General features: G+C 47.1%; 6 protein-coding genes across 6 annotated transcripts; 3 read left to right on the forward strand and 3 right to left on the reverse strand.

Annotated features, from left to right (window-relative positions):
• Positions 1-710: 710 nt before the first annotated feature.
• On the forward strand, positions 711-4,986 carry LOC9646816 (probable disease resistance protein At4g27220). Its single transcript, XM_002979929.2, has 3 exons — positions 711-1,030; positions 1,083-1,455; positions 1,520-4,986. Exons 1-3 carry the CDS (start codon positions 738-740, stop codon positions 3,881-3,883), a joined length of 3,030 nt encoding a protein of 1,009 aa, XP_002979975.2. The 5' UTR covers positions 711-737; the 3' UTR covers positions 3,884-4,986.
• LOC9646818 (pentatricopeptide repeat-containing protein At4g02750) lies at positions 3,907-5,826 on the reverse strand. The gene is made up of 3 exons (XM_002980071.2): positions 5,783-5,826; positions 5,477-5,690; positions 3,907-5,391 (listed from the first exon to the last, which is right to left on the reverse strand). Exons 1-3 carry the CDS (start codon positions 5,824-5,826, stop codon positions 3,907-3,909), a joined length of 1,743 nt encoding a protein of 580 aa, XP_002980117.2.
• Positions 5,712-6,383, forward strand: LOC9647321 (male-cone protein 1). The gene is made up of 2 exons (XM_002979931.2): positions 5,712-6,152; positions 6,217-6,383. Exons 1-2 carry the CDS (start codon positions 5,825-5,827, stop codon positions 6,237-6,239), a joined length of 351 nt encoding a protein of 116 aa, XP_002979977.1. The 5' UTR covers positions 5,712-5,824; the 3' UTR covers positions 6,240-6,383.
• Positions 6,384-6,446: 63 nt separating this feature from the next.
• On the forward strand, positions 6,447-8,243 carry LOC9646819 (pentatricopeptide repeat-containing protein At4g02750). Its single transcript, XM_002979932.2, has one exon. It carries the CDS (start codon positions 6,447-6,449, stop codon positions 8,241-8,243), a length of 1,797 nt encoding a protein of 598 aa, XP_002979978.2.
• Positions 8,223-11,832, reverse strand: LOC9646820 (G-type lectin S-receptor-like serine/threonine-protein kinase SD2-5). Its single transcript, XM_024685070.1, has 10 exons — positions 11,365-11,832; positions 10,942-11,314; positions 10,794-10,897; positions 10,506-10,733; positions 10,286-10,445; positions 10,166-10,228; positions 9,655-10,117; positions 9,435-9,589; positions 8,815-9,370; positions 8,223-8,722 (listed from the first exon to the last, which is right to left on the reverse strand). The coding sequence occupies exons 1-10, from the start codon at positions 11,625-11,627 to the stop codon at positions 8,310-8,312; spliced, it is 2,778 nt and encodes a 925-aa protein (XP_024540838.1). The 5' UTR covers positions 11,628-11,832; the 3' UTR covers positions 8,223-8,309.
• Positions 11,833-12,381: 549 nt separating this feature from the next.
• On the reverse strand, positions 12,382-14,439 carry LOC112349840 (pentatricopeptide repeat-containing protein At4g02750-like). Its single transcript, XM_024684961.1, has one exon. The coding sequence runs from the start codon at positions 14,437-14,439 to the stop codon at positions 12,382-12,384; it is 2,058 nt and encodes a 685-aa protein (XP_024540729.1).
• Positions 14,440-18,302: the final 3,863 nt, after the last annotated feature.

Consider the following 18,302-nt stretch of genomic DNA (forward strand, 5'->3'; position numbering starts at 1 on the left):
CTTGCCTGGTCGCTCTGGCAGCTTACTTGTAAACCAGCAGCCTCTCGGCCTAGCAGAGCAAACGCACCAAGTTGTGGTGTGTGAGAATCTCCATCATGAGCTTATCAGCGTAGCCAAGAGCTCGAGCCTCTTGATCGCGACCATGGAAACATGTGTTTCGAGGTCGCTTGTTTCTCTTGCAAGGTAATTTCACAGCTTGATAGCTCACGTCCAGTTCCCGCTCACTCCTTTTTGCAAGCCAACAAAACATGGATTAATCACAACAAGCACTTTTTTGGAAGAGAAGAAAATACGCACCTGTTTTTCTCCATGACCTACACTTGCACTTGAAGCGCATTGTGGAGGCTTCCCATGTTCATGGGAAAAAGATGGATCCCGACCACACAGCCGACTCCGACTTGCGAGGGAGGGGCAATTAGAAATAAAAACCATGAGCCAAGGCGTATATTAGATGGTATACATCCATGCATTTTATGCCATGCATGCGCTGGACACATCATGACCTGGTCTACTGGATTGTTTACATTTGACATTCCATATTCTCAATCAACTTGAGGCCAAATTTGTTGACGCACGAACGCGCAAATTTGATAACCCACGAACGCGCAAACGTGTTGCCTCATTCGAATTCGCATGTAAGTCTGGCATTAGCAAACATGTTGCATGGCGTAGTGATCTCTATCTGATATGCTTGTTATACAATATGCTCGTGTTGATGAAACACAGGACTTGCAGTCATGGCCAATGTTGATCCCACGGGTGTGTTGAGTGCGCTTGTTTCTGCAGCTGTCAACGAAGTGATTGGGCTCTCCAAGTCTGGCATTCATTGCAAGGAGAAGTGCAGCGATTTGGAGGATTCTTTGACCGAAGCATCAGCTCTGCTGGGTGAACTGAACAGGTATTCGGGCTCTTTGAGCTCCTCACATTTGAATACCTGGCTAAAAGCCCTCAAAACCAAGGTTGAAGAGGCTAAATCTCTTGTTCTTGAGTGCCAGTCCCTACAAAATCCCATTCTAGATTTCCCAAAGAGGTCGGTTGTGCTTCTCTTGAAATACTCTTGGCTGAGTTGTGACTTGTTGCAGGATAACACTTGCTACCAAGATTGACCAGTGCTCCAAGGCGATTCACGGGCACTTGGCTGCAGCTTCTCGGCATCTTGGCGTTGAGCTTCTGCAGAGAGTTGCATTGAAGAAGCAAAAGGAGGTGCCCTCTAATGTGGTTCCAAAGGAAGAACAGCATGTTGTTCCTCTGGATGAGCACATTTTTGGTATGGAAGAGATGCTGGAGCGGGTTGTATCAGACTTGCTGGGGTCCCCTGTAAGCAGCAAGTGGGTTGGAGTTCATGGAGTAGGAGGTGCTGGAAAAACACTCTTGGCCAAACGAGTATGTGAAAACCACCAAGTCAAGGAGCATTTCGATCCAGTTTTGTGGCTAACATTCGGTCAGACATGTCAGGTAACTCCTTAAGCTTATCATAGCTTCAAGCAATACATATATTGCTATGGTTGCATCTCCTCAGGTGGAAGCAAAACAAGCCGAACTTGCCAATCAAATCAGACTAGAAAGTCGGATTAGCAATGAAACACTGAGGAGGGGGCTTGCAGGAAAGAGGTGCTTGATGGTGTTGGATGATGTCTGGACATCTGGCGATCTTTTGGATCTGTTTGATGTGGTGCAAGAGAATGGAAGCAAGATCTTCATTACCACTCGAAAACTTGATGTGCTTGACAGCAGAGGTGCAATTAAAACCAAAATGGGGCTTTTGGGAAAGGAAGACAGTTTGAAATTGTTCACAGTCCATGCGTACCCAAACCAAAAATATGCTCAGAATCAAGTCAAGAAGATAGTAATGGAGCAAGTTGTGGAGAAGTGTGGGGGGCTTCCACTGGTGTTGAAGGTAATTGGCAGAAGAATGGCAGGCAAACAAGATTGGGACTTTGTTTTGGGAAAACTCAATGATCAACAACTTGCTACTCTTGATGAGGAACAACAGGTATTGCAGCGACTTAAGCTGGGGTATGATGCATTGTTACCTCTTGGCATCCAGCAGCACTTTCTCTTCTTTGCTGCATTTCCAGAAGACAGGCAAATTGGATTCTGGGATCTATTCAAGTGTTGGAAAGGGGAAGGGCTGGTTGCCAACGCAGCAGAGGCCGTGAATGTTTTAGAAAGGCTCAAGAATCACGCACTTATCACTGACGAAGAAGACTCTCCAGGTGGACGGTGGCTGGGGGATAAGAGGTACAGGATTCACGATGCGTTATTGGCTCTTGCTTTGCACATATTGGAACAAGAAGGCCCCAAGTGTTACTTCAAGGTTGGCTGCTCGAATGCTTGGGATGGCTTCACAAGTAACTACAGCAAGATTTCACTGGTAGGGTGTCGTCTACCTATAGGGAAGAACAGGGTCACAGTTTCAAGCACCACTTGCATGCTCCTGGATCAAAATTATTTCCATCTTACTTCATTGCCAAGCCTCTCTCTTTTCAAAAGCTTGAAGGTTTTGTGCTTGAGTCGCAGTGGAGTGGTAACCCTACCACATAGCATTGGAAAGCTCAAGAATTTACAGACTCTAGACTTGTCTTGGAATACATCACTCCAAAGCATTCCAGATTCGCTGGGAAAGTTGACCAACTTGTCATATCTGGACTTGGGGAATTGTCGGACACTCGAGACTTTCCCCGTGGATGCTTTGCTCAAACTCACCAACCTGGTCTATATAAATGGAGAGAACAACTTTGCAATGTGGACTTGCCACAGGTTGCATCATCGACTTTTCAAACATAAGAAATGCTTAAACAGGAGGTTTGGTCTCCATCTAGATGGAATGTTTCAGGCATTGACAAAGTTGGAAGTGTTGATTATTCATACAATGTTAGCTGTGGAGCTACCTGCAAGCATAGGCGAACTGTCCAATTTAAAAGAGCTGGAAATAAGGGGTCAGACGAGGGTAACATATGACAGCTTTCAATGCTTGACCAACCTTGAAAGTGTGAAACTGCAGGAATTGGATCTTCCATTGTCAGACTGGGATTGGAGCAGATTTCCAAGGTTGAGAACTTTGGAAGTGGGAGGCTTAAATGGGGAATGTGAGTTTAAAGTAACCTCCAGCATGGAGAACTTGCAAACCTTGGTTATAGGTTGGAATCACCACCTTGAGTGCCTTCCTTTCTTAACACAGGAAATGCTTCCCATGCTGACAAGCCTCTCCCTTTCGAATTGTGAAAATTTGACTGAGGTGCTTACCATTTCTCAATTGGCATCACTAAAGGACCTCAGCATCTGGATGTGTCCATCCTTGAAGGACTTGCCTATCTCGTTCCTTCCAAATCTAGATACACTTTATCTAAGTTCTTGCGACAAAGTGACCACACTCAACATATCCGAGTGCCCATCACTGAGACGTGTTAAAATCGATAGCTTCGGCATGCTTGCCTGTGTTGCATTTGGTGGCAAGTTCCCACGACTTCAAGAAATATTCCTCGAAGGATTTGAAAATCTCCCACATGTCTCTCTAGGTGCCATGGATGCGTTCCCACAGCTGACACGGTTGGAAATAGAGAGCTGTGGTATTCACCAGCTACCAGAATGGTACACTTCATTCACAAAGTTGAGAGCTCTGAATTTAAGGCATCTGGAAAATTTGGATGTGATACCTGATGGTGTTGCAAGGCTTCCTTTGCTAAGAGAGCTTGATCTGATGGGTTGCAGGAAGATCAGCATGTTACCCTCTGCAGATTCTGAGGACAGCTCCTTTTATCCATCCTTGGAGTACTTAACCTTGACTGGCACGTCTGTCTCTCAGGAGCACCTCTCGCAACGCCTTCTAAAAGTTGTACGAAATGGACAGAAGTTACCAGATAATATCGATGACTTTGCTTGAAGTTTATGAAAGTTGACAGTGTGTCATCTATGGTGTAGAGGGCGATCCAAAGAGTCTGGAAATCCAGCGATCATGACATATGGAACACATTCCCCAGGCCGTAGCTGTGATGCTTTCTCCGCCGCCAAGGCACCTAGGCCGGGATCGTTGTGAATCTTGCACGCATTCAGCAGTGCAATCCACATAGAATCGATGGGCAAGCACGGCATCCTCTCAGCCAAATCTTCGATTTCCTGGAGCAATCCCGCGCGGCCGAGCATGTCCGCAACGCAACTATAGTGCATGGGCGATGGAGTGAGAGAGTGATCCACCGCCATAGCCGCAAAGTAGTCCAGGCCCAACCGGATCAGCCCACCATGGCTACACGCGCTCAGCAGCGTCGTGAACATCGCCCCATCCGGTTCTATGCGTCCTTCCAGTTCCAAGGTCCGGAACAGGTGGACTGCCTCAAGTGGGTATCCATTCCTCGAGTATGCCTCCATGAGAACCGTGCATGGCTCTAAGTGTCTCTCAGGGAGATTCTCTAGCACGGCTCTTGCTCTGGAAAGATTCCCCGCTTTTCCATAGCCTTCGATCACGGCCGTTGCCGAGAGTGAATCGTAGCGTGGCAGTTTTGCCAGCATTGCCTGGGCTACTGACGGATGCCCGCTTTGGGCATATGCCTGGAGGAGGATTGTCCACGAGACAATGTCTCTGGCGTGCATTCCATCGAAGATGTGTTTTAGCTCGTGAAGATTTTGGGTCTGTGATTTTGAGCAAGCTGTGACGATGGCGTTGCATGAGACGAGATCGTGCTGCGGCATTTTGTCGAATACAATGCGTGCGTTTTTATAATCCCCTCCCTGGTCATACGCTGTTAGTAACGCCGTCATGGAGATTATGGATCGCTCTCTCATCTTTTCAAACACGAACTTTGCCTGTGTGGCCATGGCGGCTTGGCTGTAGGCGTGGAGCAGTGGATTCATCGCCGAAGAGCCCAGCATTGGCATTTTGTCTAGAATTTCTGACGCTGTTTCTAAATGCCCATTAAAGGCATTTGCAGAAACCAGAGCATTCCAAGCCACGGAGTCCTTCGTTTGCATACCGTCAAAAACTTTTATTGCGGATTCCAAATATTGTCTATCGGAAAACGCTTTGATAAGAATCGTTCCTGAAAATACGTCTGGAACCAACATCTTGTCGTAGAGTTCCTTTGCTTCCTGCAAATGCCCTATTCTGGCATATGCATTGAGCATGACACTCCAGGTAAAGGATGGTTTTTGCGTCAGAGAATCAAACACCTCCCTCGCCAAGTTGACATTCCCGTTGTGGGCATACGCACTGAGCAGCGCCAGCCGCGAAGAATCATCCCGCGGCTCGTCAATTCCCTCATAAACAATCTCCGCCTCACGCAAGCTCCCGACTCTCCCATACATTTGCACCAGCAAATTCGCGAGAAATCGGTTGCCCCTGTGCCCTGCCGCGACGATCTCGCGGTGAATCCCTCGCACTTGCGACAAATCCCGGCACTGGCGCAGTCGCTCAACGCAGGATTCGAAATTAAAACCCCGCGAAGAAGAAGAAGAAGAAGAAGCTAGCTTTGATTTGATCCACTCTGCGCGAACCCTCCTCATGCGCCAGGCATCTTTCCCCTGCCCGGAAAAATCCCTCTCTGGAGCTCACGAGAATCGAACGCGCGCGTGTGGCGAGTCCCCATTCGCGGTACAGTCGGCCAAATGGTACTACCGATATTCGCGCAATTTGCTCACTCTCTCTCTCTCGCATTGCTCGCTCGCTCGATCGGCGCGCACTCATACAATTACGCTGGCTGGTCGATCCGATCGGTGTCAGAAATTAGGAGCGATCGAGCCACGAGCGCTATAAAACCCCAGCGTTTGCTTCCTTCTTTCCATCGCTCACTGGGATTCGCGTTCGCCCCTTTCTTCCTCCTCTTCCTCGTCCATGGCGATCAAGTTCGCGCTCGTGTTCTTCTTCCTCGTCGCCGCGATCGTGCTCGCCGATCGCGCCAGTGGCGCCTGCGATGCCACCAACAACATGGGCAAGCTTCTTCCCTGCCGCCAAGCTGCTGTCAAGAACGGGAAGGATCCCAAGCAGCTCGCGGGGTGCTGCGATGCCGTGAAGCCCTTCAGCGGCAGCAAGGACGCCGCGGATTGCCTGTGCCAGAGCCTCCTCGCCGCGCAGAAGGTGGACAAGACTGTGGATCTTCACTCGGCGATCGCGATTCCAGCCAAGTGTGGCATCCCCGTCCAGGCCAATCTCAAATGCAACGGTAAATCCATGCGATTCTTCTCGAGCTGGGTGTTTGTTTGATCGTTCTTGTGATTGTCTTGCAGGAATGGCGGTTCCACAGCACTGAAAATGGATCAAATCGATGCGCCCAGTGATGCGCAGCGCTTGTCTTAGCTTGTGCTTAGTTGTGATCTATGTAGCTGCCGCACCCAATGTGGTGGGCTGGTTCTATAACGCCTTCTGCGTGATGCGCGTTCTCTGAATCAATCAATCAATCTCTTCTTCTTCCAAGACTCTCGAGCGATCAATCCTCAAGAGCCCTAGAAACAGGGGAATGACCCAATGTGCTCTTTTTCTCATCTTCGTGAGCACCCAAATTTCAGTCCCCAGCCCCGGCGCCATCGCCAGGAGGAAACAGCGCCAGGAGCAGGATTTCTTTGCGGATCTCCTCCGGTCCTGCACTGGAATCGACGATCTCGACCGCGGCAAGCAGATCCACGCTCGAATTCTCGGCACCCAGCACGGCAGCAACAGATTTCTCGCCAACACGCTGGTCGAGATGTATGGGAAATGCGGCAGCATGGAGGACGCGAAGATGGTCTTCCATGGGATTGAAGACCCCAATTTGTTCTCGTGGAGCATTCTCCTTGTGGGATATGCCCAGAATGGGTATCTGGAAGATGCGGAGAAAATATTCGCTGCCATGCCCGAGAGAAATGTTGTGGCGTGGACGGCGATGCTGGCAATGCATGCCCAGGCGGCCAATCTCGAGGAGGCTAAAAGACTATTCGACGCCATGCCCGAGCAAAACGATGTGTCCAAGAACACGATGCTTGCAGCGTATGCGCAGAATGGGCATCTGGAAAAGGCGAGACTACTCTTTGACGGCATGGGCGATCGAAACGTAGTCTCCTGGACGATTATGGTCAGCGCCTACGGGCAGAATGGGCTAGTCAATGAGGCGAGGACTCTATTTGACCGAATGCCTACGCGCGGTGTGGTTGCATGGAACGCTCTCCTTACAGCAAATGCCAGGCTTGGGCATCTTGAGGAAGCAAAGAAGCTTTTTGATTTAATGCCCGAGTGGAATGTGATCTCCTGGACGGCCATGGTTGAGGCGTTTGCTCGCGATGGCTACCTCAAGCAGGCTAGGCAGGTGTTTGATCGTATGAAAGAGCGAAATCTCGTTTCCTGGACCGCGATCTTGAGCGGCTATGCGCAGAGTGGAATGATTGAAGAAACGAAATGCTTCTTTGACAGGAGTCCCGAGCAAAACATCTTCACCTGGAATTCACTGCTAGCCGCATTTGCGCTCCACGGCTTTCTCGTCGAGGCACAGCAATTTTTCGATCTCAAAATGGTGGAGCATGATCTGGTTTCCTGGAACACCATGATCACTGGCTATGCTCAAGCAGGGTATATGCAAGAAGCGGTATCTCTCTTCAACCGGATGCCGTCCAAAGACGCAGTGACATGGACGGCTATGATTACCGGGCATGCGCAGCTTATGCAGCACCACGAAGCCCAAAGAGTCTTTCGACTAATGCCCGAGAGAGACGTTCTCTCGTGGTCTGCAATGGTAGGAGTGAATGCCCAGAACGGGCATTTGGAAGAATCGCGGAGAATTTTCGATGAAATGCCCTTCCGGGACGTTGTTTGCTGGAACTCGATGATCTCGTCGTACGCGGGGTCGGGCCGTGGAGAGGAATCGCTCGAGGTTTTCCATTTGATGGATCTGGATGGCACGAAACCCGATCACGTAACGTTCTCCAGCATCCTCACCGCGTGTAGCCATCTCGGACTCTTAAACTCCGGGTGGCGGATGTTCGTGGTCTTGGCGGTGGATCACGGCGTCCCGCCGCGGCAGGAGCACTACGCGAGCATGATCGATATCTTGGCCCGGCTGGGAAAGCTGGGCGAGGCGGAGGAGCTCGTCAAGAGCATGCCTTTCGTGCCAGATCTCCAAGAGTGGGCGACTTTGCTTGGAGCTTCCAGAGTCCATCGCAACAAGAAACTGGGGATGGAGGCGGCCAAGTCGGCGATCCATCTCGGCACCAAAACCTCGTCCACGTTTGTGCTCCTGTCGGATATGTACAAGGAAGATCGATCGCTGCGAAGACTAGCAACTTAGAGGATAGTTTATATCGGACGATCTTTTCTTTCCAACATTCTGGGAGCTGAGATCGCAGCTTGCGATCTAGTTGGCGATCCATTCGATCGGGTACTTTTGTGGGCCGGAACCAGGGAGCGTGGACCAATTCACGGGCACCCAAAACTCGAGCGTCCTCACGAGCACATTCCACTGCCGCCACACCGTCTCCTCGTCAAGAACAACCCACTTGTTGGAGGAGTCGAGCGCCTCCTCCTCCGCCACATCGCCGCTGGACACCCGCTGGAGCACCGCCAGCTTCACTTGCTGCGTCCGGATCTTCACATCGCGCACGACCGCGTGGGTGAATTCGCCGGTGCCGCTGCCGCGCACGATGACGATGTCTCCCTTGAGCGGCCATGGTGGGATGCACGGCACATTGCGCGCCTTGAGCACCGTCCTCGCGGAGCCGACGATGGAGCCAAGCCCGCCTTTCACGCCCCACGACGGAATATCTTTGTCTGCAAACAGCACATTCCGTCAGTAGCATATACCGTTACCCCACGAGAATATGCCAGATTTCTGGCGGGATTTTTCAAAATCGTGTTCTTACCGGAGATTCTAGGGCCGCCCATGAGCTCGGAGGCGCTGCGCTCGTCCGCTAGGGCTTCAGCGAAGGCGACGAGCTTGTCCTTGACGCGCGTCGTAGCGCAGGATGGCTGGACGTTCAATTTGCTGAGCTGCGGCACTCGCGGCTCCACCAGGCCGTCGAGCATCTGGACGACGCGCCCCATGGTAGGCCGCTGCGTCGGATCTTCCTGGATGCAGCACAGCGCCACACGGATCGAGCGCTTGGCTTGATCCTCGTAGAAATATTCCACCTCCTCGTGGAGCTGCTCGTCGATGAGCTCCATCGGCCGCCCCTCCTCGACCATTCTCACGGCCCACGCCGGTAAGTACCACTGCTCTGATCCCTTAGAGAGGTCGATCGTTTCGCGGCCACAGATTAGCTCCAGGAGGACCATTCCAAAGCTGTAGACATCGGCCTTGGCCGTGACTGCTGTTCCGTGCAGCCATTCTGGAGCTAGATACCCAGGTGTTCCTCTCATGTTTGTGACCACCCGGCTCTTATCTCGATCCATGAGCTTCGCTAGCCCAAAGTCCGAGACCTGCCACCATTTCCATCTTAGTTCCTTCTATCTTTCTATACCTTCTAGCGAGTGTTTTTGTTACCTTTGGCAGGAAGTTCTGGTCGAGAAGAATGTTCTCGGGCTTCACGTCCAAGTGAATGATTTTTTGGCTGCATTCTTCATGGAGGTAAGCAAGTCCTCGGGCCGTGCCAAGCGCAATGCTGTATCTCCGTGACCAGTCAAGCATGCAATCCTTTCCTGCTCAATGGTTTTTTATGGTAAGCTCGCTCTCTTTCTCTCTTGTAATGACCAGGAAAACTTACCAGGTGTTATGAACAGCCACTTGTCAAGGGAGCTGTTTGGCATGAAGTCATAGATGAGTATTCTCCGCGGCCCTTGCGCGCAGTATCCTCTCAGTCGGATGAGATTCAGGTGACGAACCGTTGCCATCACACTCACCTCTGCCTTGAATTCTTTCTCACCTTGTGTTGACGTTCTTTCCAGCATCTTGACGGCTACTTTGCTCCCGTCCTTGAGTGTTCCTTCGTACACCAGCCCAAAGCCACCGTCTCCTAGCTTGACACTGAAGTTGTTTGTGATCTTGCGGACTTGCTTGAACGAGAACTTCGCGGGACCGGCTTGTGGTACAATGTCTTTGATTGATGCTGAAGATTCCGTCTTGACCGGTGTTGGTTTCTTACGCAGCTTTTTTTGAATGCAGATTCCACCGCACAATGCCAATGCTGTAGCACTAAGAAGCACCGTTATTGATATCACAGCTTTCCGCTGCAACACAAACAAGTAAGTATTGAGCTTTTGTCTTTGATAGTATACCTTGCGCTGATTTGGCTCTTGTTTTTGTGTTGAAACAGCCTGTGTTGGTGGTAATGCTGTCTCCTTCACGCCAGAGGAAGGTTGAGAACACATCACTAAGTTCAAACTTTGGAAAATTACCTTCTTTTCTGCCAGGCGTTCTTGCTCGGGCTGCTCAGATATGGAAAGCAACGTTCGTCCAGCCTCCGACGAAGAAGTTGAAATAGGCCTTTTACCGCGGGTCTTTTGGGCAAGAAACATAAGGTACTTCATCCCAAGTAGCTTCCGAGATTTCCACTTGCTATACAAAGAAATTTACCTTTTCAGCTGAATGGAAGATAAAAGAATGCCAACAACTTACTCGGGTTTCGGGCACTGGACATCTATGTGCACAGCCCCGTAGCAACTGAGTCGCAGACCGGCAGCTTTATAGCCATCTGAGAGGACAATGGGATCTATGCTTTTGACAGAGTAGTTCAGAAGATCCTCAGAAATGGTTCTGGTAACGATGTTAGCATCTTGGGAGAGATGAAGGCCTTTTTCGGTAAATTCTGCGTACGTTGGTCGCTTACAGGTGTATAAGACGTCCCTTCACAAACAACCAGCACAAGAATTGGAATTTGGAAGAGCTGGGAAGCAAGCTCCTTACGTGAGATCACCAACGTTGTAGAAGCTCCAAAACCACTTGACGGAACTTCCAGAATACAGAACCAGACCGCCAACTTCCATTTTCAACGTATATATCCCGTTTATCTGCTTTTGAACATCAGTTTTTGTGAAGGCGAAGATCAACGTACCAATTTCATGCCGGGACTAAGAATCTGTCCAGGGAGCATCGTATCAACGGGAAACTTGAAACTTTCCCACACTGGCTGCTGTGCTGAGTTATACAGACCTAAGTTACCGGTGTCCAGGAGATTCATGCTCAAGATCTCCATGCTCGAGGTGAGTGTTTCCCATACATTGCTGGCATCACTGTGGGATAAAACCAGGTTCCCATTCTCTTCAAACTGCAGCACCGTATTTTCCTTGAGCATACAAGGAGTCCCTGCTTCGGTCTTCGCGGACCACACTCTTTGAATGACGCTCTCATTTTCAATAGGATAAGACAAGTCATAAATCGAGAGAGTGAAGATGCCAGACGATTCGCTGAAGAAACCGAAGAGGTATCTGCATTGTGATCCTTTTTGTGAGGCACGTCGGGATCATAAAAGACTTACCTCGCGTTGGGTGACTGCAGGATAACACGGGCAGAAATGCCTCTCTTTTTGCTGATAACAGCAAGCTGTCCACCGTTTTCCCATGAGATCGTCTTATGCGCAAGCAGAGAAATGAAGCTTGGAGTGTCCGCACTGTACGTTGCCTCTGATTTATGAGACGAGAAGCAGTATTCAAGAAGGGCACTAGCCATTAAGAGCAGCAAGAGAAAAGAGCAGCTGTGACGAACTATGACGAGCTTTCTGGTGTTTGGGGAGTATATCATCTATGGCGATCGATTCGTAAGCAGCGGCATTGCAAGCGTTTCGCTCATGAGGACAGCTGAGATACCGCTTTAAGGCAGCTGGAGTTTATCTCACAGCAACAAGCGCCGGTTCCTATCCTCTGTCACTTCAGGGGCTACATCTCAAAATAATCTTCTGGCCGTGCTCCTGCCAAGTGATACTGGCCCATCCTTTTCAACCTTCACATGGATATATCGCGTATACAAGCATATATGCTCCTGACGAGACTCACTACGGACAACGTAAAATATGGAAGTCCTGTTGGTCCAGAAGCAAGCTGTTTTCTTACCATCGGAAGCAACGTTAATGTGTTATAGAAGATTCCAAACTGGTTCAGGTCAGTTTCTTAGCTCAACTTTGTTTTTCTTTTTTTTTCTTGGTATTCTTGCTGATCTTGTCTTCTAACTCATTTTCAGCATGGGCTACTAGCTAATGAGACAATGCTTGACCACGTGATAGAGTCAGGCCTAGCAAATGCTCAGAAAAGTCGAATAAAGGTACAACTTGGTTGTTTTACGAGTTTTCTTCGTCCGTGATCGTATCTTCCCTGTGAAAGTTATGCCTTCAGCAGGCACGCATGGGTCTTTTGTAGTTTTTCTCTTGGCTCAACGCTCAAACGTTCCATGTTACGAGGAAACAGGAGCGAGCGTCTTTCACTTTCGTGCCTTATCATTACGCTGCCAGCGGTGCTTCTCGTGAGCTTTTTATAGTCTTTTCATTCTCTCTCGCTGTTACTTAACGAAGATGTTGCAGGCTCGCGCTTGTGGCAGCGATGCTGGAAAGCATCACATAAGCTGCCGCTGCTTTTCTTGGATCCATGCTTACAATACCATCAGCAACATCTCCACCCGGTAAGCTTTCATCTCCCACAGCTTTCGAGGCGCCGAGTATTGTATTCCAGGCAACGCTGTCGGGATTGTAAGGCATGCTATTGACCAGCTCCCGGGCCTCCTCCAGCCTCCCCGCTCGTCCCAGAATGTCGACCATGCAACAAAAGTGCTGGAAAGTCGGGACCATCCCGTGCTCCGCTCTCATCGCAACGAAGAACGCTCGTCCATCTTCGACAAACCCGGCATGGCTGCACGAAACCAAGGCTGCCACAAACGTCACCTCGTTCGCGGCAACGCCAGTCACAGCCATGAGACGCTGGAGCTCGGTCACGTCCTCCCGGAGCCCGTTGCAAGAGAAGGCCCCCACCAGCGCATTCCAGGAGGTGACATCGCTTTGATCCATGGCATCGAAGACGAGCTTCACTTGGTCGAGATGCCCATTCTGGGCATACGCGGAGAGCATCACGGCCTGCAAAGTGGCATCCTTCTCCGGGGCCGAGTTAAAAGTTTCCATGGCTTCACGCAGATCACCATTCCTCGCAGCCAAGGCCAAGATCAGCGTCCATGCCAGGACATTCCGGCTGGGAATTCTTCGAAACAAAGCTCTGGCTTGATCGCCATCTCCATTCTGGACGTGCGCTTCCATCAGAGCCGTCCATGAGACCACGTCCTTCTGCGGCATGGAGTCAAAGAAGGCCTTGGCCCGGTCAACGCGACCGCTGCCGGCCATCGCAGTCAGCACCACTGTTGACGACTCGACGGTCAACTCGGGCATCCTGCCGGTCAATGTCAACACCTGGTCCAGCTGCCCGTTCGTCGCGAGGGCTGAGGCCATGGTATTCCACGTTGACTCGTCCCTTGTCGGCATTTCTCCAAAGACCTTAGAAGCGTTTACTAAGAAGCCGCGTTGACTGTAAGAGACGAGAAGAGAGTTCCACGCAGTGACGTTCCACTGCGGCATGAGATAGAAGGTATTTAAAGCGAGATCCAAATGACCAGCACAGGCATTTGTAGAAACCATGGCGTTCCAAGCAACAGGGTTTCTTTGAGGCAGTTTCACGAAAAGAGCCAAGGCTTCCGTGTGAGAACCTTGTTTGCCAAGACAGATGATCGCTGAGGTACGGGAAACTACATCGTGCTGTGGCATTCTTTCAAACCAGATCATAGCAGAGGCAAACTGGCCATTCTCCACTGAAGCCTGGAGCATCGAATTGTAAGTAAAGACGTCCCGGAAGGACATTGAATCAAAGATCCGCTTCGCATCGTTAGTGTTTCCCACTTGGGCGTAAGCCGAGATCATGGCATTCATCAAAACGACGTCCCACTGCGGCATTCTTTCCAGAACCTCTTTAGCTTGCGCAATCTCTCCTCGTTCCTCAAACAATCCAAGCATCGTCGTCCATGAAACAATGTTGCGCTCGGGCATTTGATAGAAAACACTCTCTCCCCCGCTTGCCTTGAGCAAACAGTTCCACGACTCCACGCTATGTTTGGCCATTCTTTCGAGAACATCCATTTCCAAAAAACAACTTCCAGTGCTCGCCACCGCTCTCAACATCACATTCCAAGTGATGGAGCTTCGCTGCGGCATCGCATCAAAGAGTTCCTTACACTCTTTAAACTGCCCATGCTCGGCTTTTGCAGACATCACGGCTGTACACGAAACCAGGTTGTGGTGTGCCATCTTCACGAAACACTCAAACGATTCTTCTACGAGATCTCTAAACAAAAATCCAGTTACAAGAACTGTCCACGCAAAAACATCTTTTTTAGGCATTTGATCAAACAAGATCCAACATTCATCAAGATGCCCATTCTCGACAAACATTTGCAGCACAGCGGTACAGACCCGAGAATCAAAATGGGGGATCTTGAGCATGTACTGCTCGGCCTGAGCGATCATACTCTTCTGGGCTAAGCCAGTGATGATCACAGTCCAGGAAACACAGTCGCGCTGTGCCATCGCATGGAAGATCTCGATGGCCTCGCGGAGGCGATCGTTCTGCGTGAATGCCGCGGCCAGGATGTTCCAGGAGAAGGCATTGGGCGCGAGGATACGATCAAACGCCTCCTTGGCGTCCTGCAGTCGGCCGCACTTGCCATGCATCTCCACGAGGAGGTTGGCGAGAAGAAGCGAGCCGTGGTGCTCACTGCTGCTGCGAATACATGCCTCGATCTGGCGGCCCAGGTGCCAATCTCTCGTGGAAGAACACGACCTCACAAGCCGTGCCAATCCCTCTATCGACTTTGGAATATACATCCATCCTTTATCACCTCTATCGACTTAGAGCCTTAAACTTAGCATGGGCTTCTTCTCGGAAAGGGGAGAGAGAGCGGGGGGGGTGGTTGTGGGGGAATACTTAAATCTGGTTAAGCCACATCATATTGCCCAGCTCCCCAGTCCAGTAAGAATGTTTCCATGGAGATGTCTACAGTAACAACTCTCATGGAAAAGAGATTTTACTCCATGACGTACAGCTTGCCAATAGCAGTAAAATTGCAAAGTATCGACCTTCAAGCAAATGCATTGTCAAAACCAAGTGAAACTGGAACACAAATTTCACTTTGCACCTAAGAGATTAGCTTAAAAGTTTGCAACTCCACAAAAAAATCAATGTACCCGGATTAACGTTTAATTGTGGAACACTTTGAATTCTTCTAGTTTATTTTGTCATGAATAATGCTAAAATAATGGACATGAATTTGGTACTATAATATCAACTCTTATGCTTTGGTCTTTGAGCATGGTCTTTGCGTACATATATTTTTCGATATGTAAAACCAACTCACGCAGCCTCCAAACAAGATCGAGTTTGCACGCCTTGACTGCGGGCTACTCTGAGAACAGAAAGAAAGCACATGAACAAAAGAAAATCCAAGTGTTTTCCAATGCTGGTTTATATCACACTCCATTACTCTCACACTTCCCTTCTTTTCTTGCTTCTCTTTTTATCGTCTTTTCTTGTTCCATGGTTTTCTTCCCATGTTTTACCTCTCTTCTTGTAGTCTTTCTTTACATTTAACTTTTCGTTCAACCCAAGGTCAAACAAGAACATTCGATCCACTAGCTAGTTTTTCCCTTGTTTCATTGCTTTATTTGCATTGATTCCTTCATGAGTCATATTGTCCCTCTAACTCAAGTTATACTATTCTTCTCTAAGATTTTTAGGATCTCTCTGAAAATCCTTGACTCCCTCAACTCTACCATCTTTTCTAGTCTAAACCAAGATGAGAACAATTACTTTTGCTTCAAGTCCACAATTTGGTGACTAGTCTTTGAGATAGAAAATTTGTACAGAATTAACAAATACCACAGCCCCGTGACCCAGCACATAAGCTGGTATTTCCTTGTTCTGGCCAAGTCGATTTGGGAAAAAGACTGATTCAGACGAACATCCTCAGACCCAGTGTGTTGAACATAGAACTCCCTAATCATTGCTAACACGCAAGAAACCAAAAGTTTGAATTGCCAAATATTCCCAGGGATCTTCAAACGGACGGCCCAGATCGGTAGTATGACTAATTCGCGCTGTGGGCAAAACGTATCATAGAAATATCCACGACCGCTCCCGCGAGAATTCTCTTTCACCACTGCTTACTCAGCAGGCTGATTGAAGACTGGGAGAGGATTTGTTGGCAGATGATCTCTTGGAGAAGTGCGACCAGTCTCTACGGGACAGATGCCCCAAATTTGCCAACAGAAACCAATCAGGAACTGTTTCCAGAGGGTCGCAGCCAGTATTGAGAACATTGGATTATCCAAAGGTCGTCAGAGTTGACAAAATTATGGACTTCTGTGCTAACAGAAATATTACTATAAGAATACTCAAGGCCAGTGCAATGGGGCTTGAAACATGATTCTTTTCATTGCTCTTTTGCGCGAGTGCTCCTCCTTTCTTTTAATTCTTTATCTGTTCTCTATAGCCGTTGGTATTAAAAAGAAGATTTCCAATGCTAGCATTTTATAAGGCACTGACCTTGATATATTGCATTCTGTCTCACCAATTCCAAGAAAACTCCACACTACCGTAGCATTACCTAATCCATTCCTGGAACATCTCTGGGATTTTATGGCTCCTACTCGTCCTGTTCCCTGTCTAGCCGGCATTGACATGGACGGACATCTTGAACTTTGTGAGAGAGCTCAATTGTCTAGATCAAGTGGAAAGATCAGAAAGTCTAAAAAACAAAAAAAGTTGGCATCAAGCTTGAAGTCACACCACCAGCTAAGGAGTCTTGTTCTTAGACTTGAAAGTAGCATTTCCACACAGATTTCTCTAGTGTGATAAAACCTTGGAGGCTGCCAGAAAGATCCAGGAGTGCCAGCAGCTCTTCACGACATTTTTTGTGATCATGGCATTTTAGAAATATAGCATGGCATATATATATATATATATATATACACACATAAAATCTATATTTTGGACTGAATCTGCTCCATTCAATTGCAACAAGTTCAAACAAAACTAGTGTTTTAGAATTTTCTTTCTTTCTTTTTCTTTAAAGAAAGGGATAAAAAGGATATAGAAGATACAAGGAGTGACCTGACCTTTATTATATAATGCTGGAAGAGGATAAAAGTCATGAATTTGAGTTAACATCAGTCTCAAAAGCTAATTAGAGGGAAAATAGATTTTGTTATTTGCTGCAATAATGTTTTATAGACTGTAGTTACTCTCAAAGTTATTTACTTTAGTTGATACTCTCAAAGTTGGTTCGCGCATTTGAGTGTAGGACATAGAGTTTTAATTTATTCATTGGCATTCCTTAGTGATTGATATTTATGTTATAACTTTGAATTTTTTTTTCTATCATAGTTATCAACAATTATATTAGTGGTTATATAGGAGTTTCAAGTTCTTATGGTAGTATATAATCCATTAGCAAAATCTTTAATGTTCTATCTGACTTAATGTCATCACATTTTCATCTTTTAGAAAGGAGTATTGTATAATTTTTATAAATATATGTAATTGTATAGCATATAGACCATCAATTTAGGATTAAATTTGGTCCATCCATTTCTATATATAAGTAGGAGTATAAACCTCAATTAATATATTATTCTTACATTTTGAGAAATTATACAATACTATATTATTATATTAATTTTTAGAAGTTTATATATATATATATGAAAGAAATAATTTATTTATTACCACGCACTATGTTTATGGTTTTATAAAAAGCATTATATATAGATATAGGAATCATTCAATAGCATATTTATCAAGTTTAAAATATTAAGGATTTTAAAGGTTATTTGAGAAATACTTAATTGATATTTTACACTGCAAATTTTGCAATAGAAAAAAATTAAAGTGTTCTTTATATTCACTCTAATAAAAAAGAAATAGCTGCAACTAAACCAGATTATTCAAGGAGTTATTTTTACATGTGTTATATAAAGGCTTATAGGATGCTCAAATAATAAAGCAAAAAAAAACATATTCAATATAATTTTAAAATGATAAGCTGACTATATTTTTAAGAAAAAATTGTATTAGAATATTATAGTAATAATTATTCAACAACTATTATTCATGAAATTACTGAAGAAGATATATATTGTGCTTCATTAACAAAAGCAACTTTATTTAGTTGGTGGAGTAGACTCATAATCACAAACTTCTTCTATGGCATAACATCTAAGGGATACAAATATAATATTTAATAAATTTTATAGCATGTAATTTAGTTATCTATTTTAATTATCAGTCTAAATCATCACTGAACTATATTGTTTTCATTACAAAGTGATAAAACATTTAGTGATAAGTATTTAATATATTAACCTGCCCAAAATGGCTTTGGTTTAAATAGCAC

The sequence above is a fragment of the Selaginella moellendorffii genome, unplaced genomic scaffold, assembly GCF_000143415.4.
Source record: "Selaginella moellendorffii unplaced genomic scaffold, v1.0 SELMOscaffold_43, whole genome shotgun sequence".
Classification (NCBI taxonomy): Eukaryota; Viridiplantae; Streptophyta; class Lycopodiopsida; order Selaginellales; family Selaginellaceae; genus Selaginella; species Selaginella moellendorffii.